Raw genomic sequence first — 16458 nt, 5'->3', positions numbered from 1 at the left:
AGTCCACCCTCGGGGCTAAGGGTTTGTACTAGTAGCTATGTGTTTAATCTCTCTCTCTCTCTCTCGTGTTCTTGAGATGTCACGATCTTGATGTATCGCGGGCTTTGTTAATATAGTCGGATCATATGGTGTTTTCCCCTCTCTATCTTGTTGTGATGAATTGAATTTTTCCCTTAGAGATTTCGTTCTTGAATACTTTTATGGATTTGAGAACACTTGATATATGTCTTGCAATTGAACATTCGTGGTGACAATGGGGTATCATATTGATTCACTTGATATATGTTTTGGCACTCAACTCGGGGATTCCTGAGGTGACATTGGGGTAATCTATGCATAGGGGTTGATGCACGTTCTTGTCTTTGTTTCTCCGGTAGAAATCTTGGGGCACTCTTTGAAGTTCTTTGTGTTGGATTAATATTATGAATTTGAATTTGCTTTGGTGTTATTTTAGTACGAACTCTTGGTTAGATCGATCGGAAAGAATACCTTCGTGTTATTTTAGTACGAACTCTAGGATAGATTGATCGGAAAGAATAGCTTTGAGGTGGTTTTGTACCCTACAAACAATTCCGTCGTATGTTCTCCACTAAATAGGAACTTTGGAGTGATTCTTCATTGCACATTGAGGGATGGTTATATGATCCAATTATATTAACATTGTTGAGAGATTGCACTAGCGAAAGTACGGACCCTAAGCCTCATTTTCAAGCATTGCAATACCATTTGTGCTCACTTTTGTTACTTGCTACCTTGCTGTTTTTATTTATTCAGATTATAAAAATATATTTCTACCATCAATATTACACTTTTATCATCATCTCTTCACCGAACTAGTGCACCTGTACAATTTGCCATTGTATTAGGTGTGTTGGGGACACAAGATATTTCTTGTATTTGGTTGCAGGGTCGTTTGAGAGATACCATCTTCATCCTACACCTCTCATGGATTGATAAACCTTAGGTCATCCACTTGAGGGATGTCCTACAAAACTCTACGCTTGGAGGCCCAACACGTGTCTACAAAAATAAAGTTGCGTAGTAGACATCAACCCACATATCAAATTATCAAAGTAGCGAACACAAATCAAACCAAAATAGTGAAAGTGACTAGATGAAATTCCCGTGTACCCTCAAGAATGCTTTGCTTATTATAAGAGACCGCTTTGGCCTGTCCTTTGCCTCAAAAGGATTGGGCTACCTTGCTGCACTTTTTGCTACTGTTATCATTACTTGCTCATTACAAATTATCTTGCTACTAAACTACTCTACCACTTACAATTTCAGCACTTGCGGACATTACCTTGATGAAAACCACTTGTCATTTCCTTCTGCTCCTCGTTGGGTTCGACACTCTTACTTATCGAAAAGAGCTACAATTGATCTCCTATACTTGTAGGTCATCAAGGTGTTATTTACATAGTGTTGCTTGGTTCTCCTACTGGATTGGTAACCTTGGTTACATAACTGAGGGAAATACTTATGTTTACTGTACTGCATCATCCTCTCTTCTTCTAGGAAATCCCAACACAACTCACAAGTAGCAGGAAGAATTTCTGACGCCGTTGTCGGGGAGATATCATCAACATCTATCAAGTACCTGCGCATAAACTTTCATCTCCTTGCATTTACATTATTTTCCATTTGCCTCTCATTTTCACCCCCCCCACTTCTAAAAGGTCTTTACCAAAATACAAAAATATTTTTCATTTGCCTTTTTCTTGTTTGCTTCTTTGCTTGCTTGTTATCTTGTTTGCGTAGTGACGATGTCTTAAGAAAATACAAAATTATGTGATTTTTCCAATACTAATAATAATGATTTTATTAGTACTCTCACTGCTCCTCCCACTGCTAGTGCGGAATCTTATGAGACGCTTTGTTGAATCTTGTTATGAAAGAACAATTTTCTAGTAGTCCTAACAAGGATGTCGTGTCCCATCTAAACACTTCCGTAGAATTGTGTGATATGCAAAAGAAAAAGGATGTGGACAATGATATTTTGAAATTAAAATTATTCTCGTTCTCTTTGCGGGATCGTGCAAAAATTTAGTTTTCATCTTTGCCACGAAAATAGCATTGATTCCTGGGACAAGTGCAAAGATGCTTTTATTACTAAGTATTTCCCTCCCGCAAAAAATATTTCCCTTAGAAATCAATTATTAATTTCAAGCAACTTGAGCATGAACATGTTGCACAATCTTGGGAAAGGATGAAACTAAAAATAAGAAATTGCCCTACTCATGGTTTAAATTTGTGGATGATCATACAAAAAAATTATGCGGGGTTGAATATTGTTACTAGAAATCTTTTAGATTCCGCCGCTGGTGGTACTTTTATGGAGATTACATTGGGTGAAGCTACTAGATTGCTTGATAATATTATGGCAAATTATTCACAATGGCATACTGAAAGAGCTCCTACTAGTAAAAAAGTGAATTCTATTTAAGAAATAAATACTTTGAGTGATAAAGTTGATGCAGTTATGAAATTGGTTGCCAGTAAAATGCTCCTATTGATCCTAACGATGTGCCTTTGTCCACTTTTATTGAGCAAAATAATGATCCCGTAGATGTGAATTTTGTCTCGCGAAACAATTTTAATAGTAATGCTTATAGAGGTAATTTTAATCCTAGGCCGTTTCCTGGAAAATCCTCTAATAATTATGGAAATTCCTATGGTAATTCTTATAATAATAGGATTCCCTCTGATCTTGAAAGTAATATTAAATAATTCATCAATGCTAAAAAAAATTCAGCACTACGATAGAAGAAAATTTGAGTAAACTTGATGATATGTCCAGGAGCATCGATAGAATTATTCATGATGTGGAAAATCTTAAGACTAAATTTTTGCCACCCAAGGTTGATATTAATGAATCAACTAAAGTTTTAAATGTCTCTATGGCTGAGAGTAAGAAAAGAAATGTTATATTTAGAGCTAAACGAGAATTTTTTGAAAAAGCGATTCCTCCTGATTTTTTCATAGTAATGATGAAGAGGTTAAAATGATTGGCGTGTCTTCTATTGATTCCTTGTTTTGTAATGTTAAACTTGATGATAAGGGTACTAAAGAAGAGTCAAATTTAGTTAGAAAGCGTCCCCATAATTCGGAGGGTGAAAACCTTGATGAATTTTTTTGCTAAAAGTGGGTTTGAAGAGGTAAAATCTTTAACTAGTGATGTGCCCACTCTCTTGGATTACAAATATTTTAGTTATGATAGTTTCTCTTTGATTGAGTCTATTTCTTTGTTACAATCCATGCTAAATTCACCCAATGCCTATGAACAAAATAAGGCTTTTACTAAACATATTGTAGAAGCGATGATGAAAGCCTTAGAAGAAAAGTTAGAGCTAGAGATTTCAATTCCTAGAAAATTATATGATGAATGAGAACCCACCATTAAATTCAAGATTAAAAATTATGAGTGTAATGTTTTATGTGATTTGGGTGCTAGTGTTTCCATAATTCCGAAATCTCTATGTGATGTGTTAGGTTTTACCAGTATGGATGAATGTTCTCTTAATTTGCACTTGGAAGACTCTACTATTAAAAAGCTTTTGGGTAGAATTAATGATGTTCTTATTCTTACAAATAGGAACTATGTGCCCGTTGATTTTATTGTGCTTGATATTGATTGCAATCTGTCTTGTCCTATCATAGTTGGTAGACCATTTTTTACGAACTATAGGTGTCGTTATTGACATGAAAGAAGGAATAATAAATTTTAGTTTCTATTAAAGAAGGGTATGGAACACTTCCCTAGAACTATAATTAAGCCACCATATGAGTCAATCACGAGGGCCACCTATGGAACTAAAACCAAAGATGACGACACTTGAAACTATACATTATGCCTAGTTAGGTGCGTAAAACAACAACGCTAGTTGGGAGGCAACCCAATATTACTTTTTAATTTTTGTTTTCCTTTCTGTTTTTCAATAAATATACAATTATGCTACTGTTATGATTGTGTTTTAGTGTTTTAATTAGTGTTTGTGCCAAGCAAAGCCTTTGGGATGATTTGGATGATAGTTGATTTGATTCTGTGCATTAACATAAACTTTTGCGTCTAGTAGCAGAATTGTTAACATTTGATGGAGCGTTATAAAATTCTGAATTTTTTACACACGATTTATATACAAATTTCCCATGTTGTCCTATTGAATTTTCGGAGTTACAGAAGTATGGTCAATGTTCAGATTACTACATATTGTTTTTGTTTTTGACAGATTCTGTTTTCGTTGCCTTGTGTGCTTATTTTGATGAATATATGGATTGTATCTGGGGGGGGGGGTATAATCCATGGTAAAGTTAAAATACAGTAGGTATAATGCAATAACAAAATATGAATGTATTTGCAACAATACTTAAAGTAGTGATTTGCTTTATTATACTAACAGATCTCACGAGGTTTTGTTGAGTTTTGTGTGATTGAAGTTTTCAAGTTTTGGGTGAGATCATGATGGATGCAGGAATAAGGAGTGGCAAGAGCCTATGCTTGGGGATGCCCGAGGCACCCCAAGGTAATATTCGAGGACTCCCAAGCAACTAAGCTTGGGGATGCCCTGGAAGGCATCCCCTCTTTGTTCTAACGACCATCATCAATTTTACTTGGAATTGTATTCTTATTCGTCACATATCATGAGTTTTGCTTGGAGCGTCTTGTATTATATGAGTCTTTGCTTTGTTTGCTTTTTAGTTTGTCACAATCATCCTTGTTGAACACACTTGTTTGAGAGAGCCACACACATATCATGATTTGCAAGAATACTCTATGTGCTTCACTTAAATCTTTTGAGCTAGGTAGTTGCTCTAGTACTTCACTCATATCTTTTTGAGCACAATGGTGGTTATATTTTAAAGAAATAAACTCTCTTGCTTCACTTATATTATTTTGAGAGTTAGCAAATTTTAAAGAAATAAACTCTCTTGCTTCACTTATATTATTTTGAGAGTTGATACATGAATTTTTTAAAGAAATTTGCTCTCACGCTTCACTTAGATCTTTTTGAGAGTTGATAATAGCAATGGTAATTTGCATAAGATATAAATTTGGTCCCAAAGTGATAGATATTCAAGAGGGATATAATAAAAACTTTCATGAAGATCATTGGATATTATAAACTTGATTCCTTGCAATAGTTTTGCGATATGGAGATAGTGATATGTGAGTCATGTTGGTGAGTAATTATGCTTTAGTAAGAATACTGGTGTTAAGGTTTATGATTCTCTATGCATGCATGTAAAGTCAATAGTTATGCAATGAAGTTATATCCTACTTATGGTGCATTATTCAGTGTTAGTTATGTTTAATGCATGTTTATGACAATTTTCATTTTTTGGTTGGTCGCTTCACAATCTATTTGCTAGCTTTCACTTGTACTAAGCGGGAATGTTGCATGTGCATCTAACTCCTTAAACCAAAGTTGTGCCAAATGAGTCCACCATACCTAATTTCAAGTAAATTTGCATGTGCCAACTCTATTTTTCAAAATGAATTTCCGTTTTGTGTGCCCGTACCGCTCATGAAGCGGCAGTGGGTGGCCAATATTTTCCATGCTAGGTATTTTATTCTCATGATGAGTGTTTATTCACTTGTCATTGCATGAGAGAGTGACAGGTAATAGAGATGCCAGTCCCGAAATGAAAAAAAATACTATGATAATAAATTTCTTGAAAAGTGTTGGTATGGAAGGCACCCGTGGATACGGCTAGCCATGGATCATGAAAGAATGGTGGAAAGGAAATCAACTTTACTTTTTGTTTGGGAACCGCCTATAATTTGTCTAACATGTAAGATATTGGGAATTCTCGGTCGTTTTCGTTGACAGGAAAAGTATGCCTCTCAAAATAATTTTATCTCTCAATTTAAGCTATGAGCTTTGGCACCTCTACAAATTCCTGCTTCCCTCTACGAAGGGCCTATCTATTTACTTTTATGCAATTTTAATTTTAATTTTAAGTCTCCATCTTCTCTTATAAAGCACTAACTAGGGAACACTATTGTCATACTTCTGCACTGGATGTAGCTAATATTTGAGTGTGTCTGATGAATGGATCAATGATTGAGCATAATGGGGCTAGGGATAATTTTCTTTAGCATTGATATTTTGAAAGACATGGTTGCTTCTTGATATACTTGAGTATTGATGTCTTCATGTCAGATTATAGACTGTTGCTTTGAATCATTCAAGTCCAAATGTCCATGCTACAAAGAAAAGAATATATGATGAATATATTAGATAGCATTCCACATCAAAATTATTTTTTTATCGTTTACCTACTCGAGGACGAGCAGAAATTAAGCATGGGGATGCTTGATACGTCTCCAACTTATCTCTAAATTTTTATTGTTTCATGCTATTATTTTATCCATCTTGAATGTTTATATACATTTACAAGCAACTTTATATCCGTTTTTGGGACTAACCTATTAACTTAGTGTCCAGTGCCAGTTGTTGTTTTTTGCTTGTTTTTGACTTTGTAGAATACCAGTGCCAAACGAAGTCCAAATGCCACAAAACTTTTCGGAGATTTTTTTTCTGGCAATAAGAGACCCTGGAAGTTGTGTGAGGGAACGAGAAGACGAAGGAGTGGCCCACTAGGCACCAGGGCGCGCAAGGGGCCTCTAGCGCGCCCTGGTACCTAGTGGGGCCCACAAGCCTTCGTTTGACCTAACTCTGCCTCTATAAATACTCTAAAACCAGAAAACCTACCGGGGAGTCCACAAAATACTTTTTCCGCCGCCGCAAGTTCCAGAACCATGAGATCCCATCTAGAGACCTTTTTCGGCACTCTGCTAGAGGGGGAAACAATCACGGAGGAGTTCTTCATCATCCTTGCTGCCCCTTTGATGATGCATGAGTAGTTTACCACGGACCTATGGGTCCATAGTTAGCAGCTAGATGTCTTCTTCTCTATTTTTGATCTTCAATAAAATGTTCTCCTCGGTGTTCTGGGAGATCTATTTGATGTAATAACTTTTTGCGGTGTGTTTGTTCGGATTAGATGAATGTGAGTTTATGATCAGATCTATCCATGAATATTATTTAAGTTTTCTCTTAACTCTTTTATGCATAATTGTTATAGCCTCGTATTTGTTCTTCGATTTTTTGGTTTGGTTTGGCCAATTAGATTGGTTTATCTTGCCATGGAAAGATGTGCTTTGTGATGGGCTCGATCTTGCGATGCTCAATCCCAGTGACAAAAAGGGACATGACACGCATGTATCATTGCTATTAAGGGTAACAAGATAGGGTTTATTCATAAGTGAGTTTATCTTGTCTACATCATACCATCTTGCTTAAAGCATTAATCCGTTTTTCAATAAACTCAATACAATAGATTCATGCTCGATAGCGGTTGATTTGCGGAGTAATAGTAGTAGATGCAAAATCGTTTTGGTCTATTAATCTTGGACGTGATGCCTATATACATGATCATTGCCTTGTATATCGTCATAATTGTTTGCTTTTCTGTCAATTGCCTAATAGTAATTTGTCTACCCACCGTACACTCTATTTTATGAGAGAAACCTCTAGTGAAAACTATGGGCCCCATGTCTATTTTCTATCATATATTAAAACCAAAAAACCTTATTGCAATTTTCTTTTATTTATTTTATTTTGTATTTTTTTCAATCTATCTATCAAAACCTATACAATTTAATCTTGTTCATAACCGTTGAGGGATTGACAACCTCTTTACGGGTTGGGTTACAAGTATTTGTTGTTTGTGTGCAACTGCTGTTTACATAGTGTTGCTTGGTTCTCGTACTGGATTGGTAACCTTGTTTCATAACCGAAGGAAATACTTATCTCTATTATACTGCATCATCCTCTCCCTTTCAAGAAAATCCCAACACAGCTCACAAGTAGCAGGATGCTAATATTCCAGCAGTTTTGTGTGCTAACTATGCTACTAATCTTAGTAGTTCGGAGTGTCGGATAGAGGAAAGCCCAGGTTTCGTTGTTAGTAACCTTGTGGCACATTGTAATCGGATTTCCGTTAAGCAATAAAAGCTCCAATTCCTAGTAAAAAAAAGTGATGCTCTTAGTCTGTGAACCAATCTGTGGTTGGATGGTTAGATGGATAATGGTATCTCAGCTCATTAGGATTCAAGTTATGGTGCTCGCATTTATTTCAGAATTTATTTCAGAATTTTCGGTGATGCATGTTTAATGAGAGGAGATGTTCGCGTCGACTATGAGACGTTTTTGATGACTTCGTCAATCTCAATGTAACATGTCCACTCAGTATTTCAGAAATGCTCGTAGAAATAAAATGTGTTTTTATGCTCATAGAGATAAGTGTTGTACCGTATTCGAAAAAGAGTTGCTCTCAGTCTCAGTTCCGTACACCTCCTTGCCCCAGATCCGAAACCGGCCACTATTCCCTCTACTCACTCCTCTCCGACGCCATCTCACTGACACCCGCTTGCGGCGACACCCTTACCCCACCCGTCAGTGGCATTTCCTCTTGGCGCAGAGGCCCCGTACTTATCCAGATTCGCCCCCACAGCAGCAGCTTTCCCACCCATCCCCATCTCCCCGCCGGCGCAGGCCCACCAGCGCCCGTCCCTCGCCGCAGCCAGTAGCCGCAGGAGTAGGTGCGGCCCCCCACCTCCCGTTCCCTTTCCGGAAAGGAAAACGCCCCCTCGCACGCGAGGTGTTCGACGGAGAGCCGCATAGGAGCAGGCAGGCGCAGCCCATGTCGAGCGCAGCCGCCAGATCGGAGTCGGGCGCTGGCCCGGCCACCGCTCATGAGCTAGCCATGCAGCAGCCACCGCAGCAGCAGGAGGTGGTCGCCGCCGCGGCTGAGGTGCAGGCGCCACCACCGGGATCAGTGGTGGTGGCCGCGGCTGAAGTGCCTGCGCCGGTGGTCGTGGCCACGGCTGAGGTGCCCGCACAGGCGCCCGGGGCGGTACTCACCATCGTGATCTCGAAGCCGGAGGAGGAGGAGGCGCGCGAGCAAAAGGGCGTCGCTCCGGCCTCTCTGCCCCCTCTGGAGGTCGGGGATGCCAGCGCCATGGTTGCCGTGGCGGCCGCGAAGGAGGCAGAGCTGGCGAGATCCGACAGCTTCGACGAGCAATGCAGGTATACTGCCGGTGGTGGGCCTCGTCCTTCTTCATGTGAAACGTCGGATGTTTCGTCTGATCCTGCTCAAATTGCGAACCAGGGAGGGAATAGGAAACGTTTGTGTGGTAGCTGTGTTAGATTTCGTACTGGCCATTCCGTGGGCAAATTATCAGCGAGGGCTTCGCCGATGCCTTTGTGTAAGTAATATGGGGGGTTTGGGCTGCTCATCCTGCATGAAATCTGTGTCTGTAACCTCAGTGGCGGAGCCAGGATTGGCCGACGCCTCAGGCAAGAAACTAAGGACTAAAAACTACCCCTAAAAAAACTTTAGTTTCAAGGCATAGAAAAGTCAATCTATATTGCATAACGAATAAGAACTCAAACATAATATTCAAATGCAGTATTTCTTCCATGTAAAATTATATAGAAACAAAAATTACTAAATGACTAAATCTGTTTCCACATCTAGCAAACAGTGGCATCAAGCAACAAGAAGTCATGACTTGGTTGGCAACTTGGCATGAACAATGTACTGTTTGCTTGACAGTACTAGTATTAATCTGAACACCTAAATGCAGCAGTAAGATATCTGAACGGCTGCTTCATTCCTTCTTACTGCTGCATTTATCAACCCGAAACAAGCACAAATTTCAACCAATTCAGATTTCTTAGCAACGACACTGCGCTAGCTGTAGAATTTAGGTGTTCAGATTAATACTAGTACTGTAAGGCCGATGCTTGAATTCTTTTTCAAATGTGCGACATCATTTTGAAGCATCAATTATATGGCATCAATGAAACTACTTCCATAGATTGGACATTGGAGACAAAAACCTCCGAGTTCAAGTCATAAACAGAGTATTGGACTAACATTTGGATAGATATAGTACAGATTCAACTGGATATATAGTAACCTGATGGTGCAGAAGGGGATTTGGACGCCGGACAGGGCAGCAGCCCGCAGCGGGGCAACCTGCTGCCGCAGAAGTGGGACAAGAGCGGCTTGGGGGGCTGCCCGGCGTTCCTGCTGCGGGATGGAGCTGGCCGGATGGGTAGGCACGCCGGCGGGCGGCGGCGCCGGCGGGCAGGGAGGCAGCCACCGAGCAACGCCTCCTAGGCTCTAGGGTTCGTCCAAGTCGGGGGAAGGGATGGCGGGCAGGCATGCAGGAAACGAACAATGGAGATGGGCCTCAGTGCCTCACGCCCCAGGCCGCTTTCGTCCTGATCTACAGTATTTGTTATAGTGCATACATGTGATGGGCCTCACGCCCCAGGCAGCCGCCCGGGCTGCCTGGGGCCTGTCTCCGCCCATGCGTAACCTGAGGGCGAAAGGAGGGCCTAGGTAATGTAAATTCATACCACATATGACACAGACCCTCTATGATGTGATTCTCATATGTGTTTCGTGGAGATTCTAGCACATGGATCATGCCAATTGGGTATGCTAATATCCTAGGTGAGATTCTAGCACACTGAAATAGATTTCGTGCCAAGGGACACGATGCTAATTCCTTGTTTAGCCCTAATCTTGATCCTGGCTATAAACTTGTAATCTATAGGAGACAGGTTAAGCTTCTGAATGCAGTTGGGGTTTTATTTTTATTCTTAAGAATCAGCCCAAATGATTGGTTTAATTGAAGTAACACAAAGTGATAGCAACTTTTAGCTAATGGTTCAGTAGTTTAGCATTTGCGATGTAAGATGATGTGCACTATCATCAGTGTATTTTTACTACCCCCTCTGTCCTCTGATCCATATTACTTGTCGCTCATCTGGTACAACTTTGTACTAAAGTTGTACTCCCTCTGTCCCAAAATAAGTGTCGCTGATTTAGTACGAAGTTCGCGACAAGTAATATGGATCGGAGGGAGTAGTATAGACTAGGGAAGCATTATTGCATGCGGATGGCTTCAGTAAATTGATGTACCTTGTTTAGTTCTTAGCTATCAAAAACTAAAAAGCTATCCAGCTGCTATATAGATGCTGGCTGTAGTTAAATTAATGTAAGGCGGCATGCTGATATTTGATACTCCCTCTTTCTCTCAACGTGCCACCAGAATATTTTCTCAGACAGGGGCGCTGGAGAGAAGATTTTGACTGAAATACCCCCAAGCGCACCTCTGCACCGTCGTTACCAGCTACAACTCTCCAACCACGCATGCCTCGACCGCCGGCACCATGTGCACGTGCGCCTTGACCGCACCCACACGGCCACGCCTGCCATGGTGGTCACCTCAACCGAGCCCACCAGCTCCGCCTCCGCCAATGCTGGCACCTGGCACCTAGCCCACGGCTGCCGAGTACTCCCTCCGTCCGAAAAAGCTTGTCCCAAGCTTGTCTTTCAAATGGATGAAACCGGCACTGCGCTCTTGGCCACCAGCTCTGTGACCGCCTGTGCCAACACCTACATCCCCGCATTGGGCACCAGATGCCTGATGTCTGCATATGCTTAAGTGGTCAACCAAACCATTAACCAAGCAAATGATAGCAGTGGGCTGAGAGCAGCAGCACGGAGCAACATCTCGCACACATCGCACTGCATCGCCGTGCATGCCAGTGCGGGAATCCCCATTTTCCATGTGCTGGCTGCTGGCGAAGGCCACGGCTTCCGGGCTCTCATCTGTGTATGTGAGTTGACCGAGTTGTTGTCGCCTCCTGCCATCTGGCCTGGTGACGATGCCACCATTGGTTAAATGTGAAGAACAAAGTCTCCATGTGGATGAAGTGAGGGAGAGCTGGAGGCAGTCATGGCCTTTTTTCGTCGCGTTACGAGCAGGACAGGGTGAGGGAGTAAGGAAACCAGCATGATTTTTGGAGGAGAGAAGCGCATGCACACTGTAATGGTTCGGCTATTTGCTCTTTCCCCTCAGGCGGCAGCTCCTGATAATAACTCCACACGTGAAGGAGTAAAAGTGAAAGTTTAGCACGTCTGTGAGGACTGCGCCACATAATACGGGATTTTTATTTTCAAAATTAACGCCATGTATTGAGGGACGGAGGGAGTAATCATTACTAGAGTTATGCTGACTAGTTAAAGATTACTGTACCAACTCTAATGTACTGAAATTGTTCATTCATAGGCCTTTCCTTGTTAACAGGAAATTGCCCACTCATAGGTCCTCCTTAAAAGACCCAAAAATATAACATTTCCTGTTACTTGTTTACTGCTGTTTACCCGTAGCCACTACCTTATGATGCACTGATGTTCGATGGGCATGTTTTTAATTTCCTCCAGTTACAGTTGAAAGTTCAGACGCAACCAGGAGAGGCAAAGTATGGTTTGGTTGTTTGCAGTGACACATTCGTTTCACCCTGTTGTGGCTTACAGTATTAAGCCACTCTGGTTCTTGATGTTAAAGTCATCTAAGGGAACCCTACATTGTGATCGTTATGTTGTAATCCTTTTGTGATTTTATTGTCTTATTCTGGTTCCTTATGATCCATTTGCCTGAAATCTTCATGTTTTACTTTCTTACAAGCTTAACTGTTTCCTGTGAGGCGGCTACTATGAGTGATAGCATCTAGCATTGCTTGGGGAGTTGTGCTTTAGCCATTGGCTATCGTCATTGGTACTCCCTCTGTTCTGGTGCATAAGGCATGCACGTAGTTCTAGGCCATCAATTTAACTAGCTAAATATGTATTGTATGTAATAAAAATATATATCTAGAAACTACATTCGCATACGAGTCCAGTGATATGCTTTTGATGACATGTAACACATTTTTGATTAGTCAAATCGGTGACCTAGAACTACGCGCACACCCTATGCACTGAGAGGGAGGGAGTATGATAGAAGCATTACACAGTGCGTTGGTGACGAAACTATTATCTCTCAAACTGGTAATATAGGTCTGTTTTCTTGAATGTTGTAAAAGTTAACGGATAGCCATGCCAGCATCAGCTTGGTTTATAATTGGTTCCAACCGGTATACATTTCAGTGCCACCCGGTTACATGGGTCGCCTTTTCCTTGTAAGCAATGTGTGTCCCTTGTGAAATTGTTCACTCGTACAGGCCCTTCTTTATTAACAGAAAATTGCTCACTCGTAGGCCCTCCTTAAAAGACCCTAAAATATAACATTTCCTGCTACTTGTTTGCTGCTGTTTACCTTTTTTATTAACTTTTTTTGGAGGTTTAAGTAACATGTGATACTTCAACGCAGAGTTTGTCAGCAAAAGTCAGAAGAACCTTTGGTAGACCTTGGATGCAGATGTCGTGGTGATCTTTCAAAAGCTCACCGCACTTGTATTGATGTCTGGTTCCGTACTAGAGGTTCAAACAAGTGTGAGATATGCCAGTAAGTCCTCGTCTCAAATGGATTTTGGCTGTTGCTAACTATTTTGATTTACACAAGTTCTTTCTTTCACAGGCAAGTTGCTGTCAACATACCTCCTCCAGAGACACAAGCAAGTGTAAGTCTTCCATTTTTGGCCTTATATCATTTTCAAGATGCGTTTAGAAAATCTATACTGGATGGATCTGATGTTTGAAGAATATATTGCATTATATATATCATCTTCTATTGACTGCATGTTCCAATATCTCCATATTACAGTTAAATAACTCGGGACCCCCTGAAATTGTAGGCTGCAAAAAATTAATCAAATTCCTCTTTCTGGTAGTGAAAATTTACTTGTTTTCATTGAGCAGACAAGTTATTGGGTTTGGAGGGTTGATTCAGCTTATGGAAGGGGCCGAGGAGGACGTGAAAGGGTATTTTTATGACTGGATAAGGAAAAAAAAGAAACAAATACACTGATATGACTATCTGGCTCGAGAAATGGATTACTAATTAAATCATCATGTGCAAGTCTTCAACTCTGCAGAACTTGTACAATTTTTTCTGCTTCATATTTGACGCCTGTTCTGTGTGTATGCAGGGATGGTTTAGCCCACTCTGGGTTGCATTTGCAATTCTGATTGGTGGTCTATTATTGGATGTGCTGATATCTGTTTCTCTTGGTGTTTCCGCACTTCCTGTGAACATAATAATTGGTATGGAATAGTATTTTGGTGTACCAGATCCAAATATTCCTTTATGTTCTGTAACCACTTGTCTCTGTGTTCTGTTATCACTTGCCTTTCGTTGATTTTGTAAGTGTGGAAACTGACATTTAAGAAGGATTAGTTTTATATCAAGTTTGTTCTGTGGCAACATAGGAATGACCGAATGAGTATTGATATTTCCTTGAGAAACAACTATTACAACTCCCGGTCTGAGATTATATGCCACTAAGTTTGTGTCCCAGCAACACTTAGTCCCTGATTCCCTGTTAAAGCAATATAATAACTAGTCAATAGGAGCAACATTGTGAGGTTGTCCATGGATATTGAACCACATGTCCACACCTGATGTTATGTTCAAAGAATGTCAGACAAGAGGAGAAGGAATTGGGTTAAAGCCATGGTGCGGCAGCGCCTCTACCAGCCACCCTCTGCCTTGCCGAGCTCTGGTGTCTCTAGGCGCGGCCATTGTGTCGCCACTACACGTAGCTACATTTCCTCCCTGCTAGGCATGCCTTATCTTCTCCTCTCCCGCTCCTCCAGCTTCTTCTTTTTCTCACTACCATGTTCTGCACGCTGGGAGTCGTCACCCCTATCAGCAGAAAGTATGCCGCCTCTATCTCCATGCCCAGCTTCTTGTCCTCACTGTTCTGTTGGCCAGATTAAGCCCTGAATGTCACCACCCCTAAGCTGCTCTGCTCCTACTAATGTACTTATTTTGTTCTCTCTCCCCTCTGTTCACTTATTATAGTTAGATAACAACAGTTTAGTATGACACTGATCATTATTTCAGTGGATGCTGCCTGCTAGTGACATGCTTTGTTGCTTATGTTCTAAAAGAGGCAAGAGAATGTGGGCAACAAAGCCTTTGATCCTTGTATTTAATTCTCAGATTTACTGTTTTTGCCATTGCTATGTCGTGGAATGTGAACTTAATTTGATCTAATTTGCTGACCTGCAAAGTTAGGTTTGTGCCTATGAAATATTGATTTAATTTGCTGACATATAAAGTTAGGTTATGCTTATGAAGTCGCCTCACCATACGCCATATGCTTTATAAAATTATGAAGGGGGTCGGCTGCCACAACACACATTACACATTTAATTGAATGAAGCGCAGAAGAACTAGTGCATAGATATCATTGCAAATATTCATTCTCATTTTTCTAGGAGTAGCGAATTGTATCAATTCATGTAGCTAATAAATCAATTGGAAAATGCTGTTAGCAAGAAATCGTATCCATGATCTTTAATTAAAATAAGAAAGCCAGATAATGTGTCATTCGGAACTAGAACTCACTTCCGTGGGCAGTCAATTTGATTGTACTCGCAGGCTACTTTATTAATTTGTTTGTTATACTTCAGGTTGGTTTATTCTGTCAGTGTTGGTGCATACACTTGTTTATTGTGGTTCGCTTACAGGAGGCACCACACATAGGATGTTTCATTGACTTGACTAGTTGTTTTCAGGTGTTCTGATTGTTCTCGGCTTGGGCACTGCCCTTCGACTAGCTCTCGAGTGCTGCCAGGAGTTTGGCTCGAGGAGAAGCATGCCAAGGATGGAAAACATGGCACCCAGTGGGTACCACCCCGGAGTATAGCTTAGGCCTGTAAATAGTATAGAGGTCAATGTTTGGATTCTCCTTTTGACAGCTGGTAGTTCTTACACACTGCTCCATGAAAACAAGCTCAAATTCAAAGCCTGCTGATTACAATCAAATCACGTCCTTCCGATGTAAATATGCAGCCCTATTGATCTTTCTTGACGTGTTTCTTCTGACACTATTAGAGAGAGCTGCCTGTCCCAGATCTCTTGGTTAAACCTTACTCAAGATTTCTGGTCTAGCCCTACCTGGGGGCCAAGATTAACGTTAATGTGGGTGTGAGTTTGTAAAGGGCTGAAAGCCACTTGTTGCTATCTATGGAATGCATGCAGAAGCCTTTGTTGTGCTTTCACATTCAAATGTCCGAACTGAAGATGTACACTGCGGAGAAATCCAAATCCATGAGAAAAGTGCTGGATAGAACGTTTGCAAAGATTTAAATGATTCAGATTATAATCCATTTAAAACTCCATTGGAACGATGCATGTTCATGGCAATATGAGGAAAACAAAGTAACACACATTGCATTGAATTTTTTAGAGAACTGGATGATATCTTGCATGTTGTTGCGGAAAATTATTGTAATATATTTGTTGGGTTTGGTTTTACAGAACATATAATTTTTTATTAATGATATGAGGAGTAGATATATATCCCTCGCAAAGAAAAAGGAATAAATATATACGGTTTATTGTATTAATTATGGACCTCAATAATGTGCTGACGTTTGGAGCTCCCCTGAGCGAACTATTTTTTGTAGAAGTAAAACTAT

At 40.6% G+C, this 16458-nt stretch overlaps 1 protein-coding gene across 2 annotated transcripts; it reads left to right on the top strand.

The window, feature by feature from the left end:
• The first annotated feature begins 8560 nt into the window (after positions 1–8560).
• On the top strand, positions 8561–16040 carry LOC119269397. 2 transcript variants are annotated; one of them, XM_037551224.1, is made up of 6 exons: positions 8563–9095; positions 13241–13375; positions 13448–13490; positions 13729–13791; positions 13959–14073; positions 15553–16040. In XM_037551224.1, exons 1-6 carry the CDS (start codon positions 8710–8712, stop codon positions 15681–15683), a joined length of 873 nt encoding a protein of 290 aa, XP_037407121.1. In that variant the 5' UTR covers positions 8563–8709; the 3' UTR covers positions 15684–16040. The 2 variants fall into 2 exon arrangements, with proteins under 2 accessions (XP_037407129.1, XP_037407121.1); XM_037551232.1 differs by lacking the exon at positions 13729–13791 and having other exon boundaries at positions 8561–9095.
• Positions 16041–16458: the final 418 nt, after the last annotated feature.

Source organism: Triticum dicoccoides, chromosome 1A, assembly GCF_002162155.2.
Source record: "Triticum dicoccoides isolate Atlit2015 ecotype Zavitan chromosome 1A, WEW_v2.0, whole genome shotgun sequence".
Lineage (NCBI taxonomy): Eukaryota > Viridiplantae > Streptophyta > Magnoliopsida > Poales > Poaceae > Triticum > Triticum dicoccoides.
The sequence above is the reverse complement of the archived record's forward strand: the minus strand, read 5'-3'. Positions and strand labels throughout refer to the sequence as shown.

Bases quoted from the DNA above. Each gene is read 5' to 3' on its own strand.
- LOC119269397 (XM_037551224.1), top strand. From the start codon at position 8,710: ATGTCGAGCGCAGCCGCCAGATCGGAGTCGGGCGCTGGCCCGGCCACC. The intron at 9,096-13,240 runs GTATACTGCCGG...ACTTCAACGCAG, and splicing joins AGCTTCGACGAGCAATGCAG to AGTTTGTCAGCAAAAGTCAG. The intron at 13,376-13,447 runs GTAAGTCCTCGT...TTTCTTTCACAG, and splicing joins AACAAGTGTGAGATATGCCA to GCAAGTTGCTGTCAACATAC.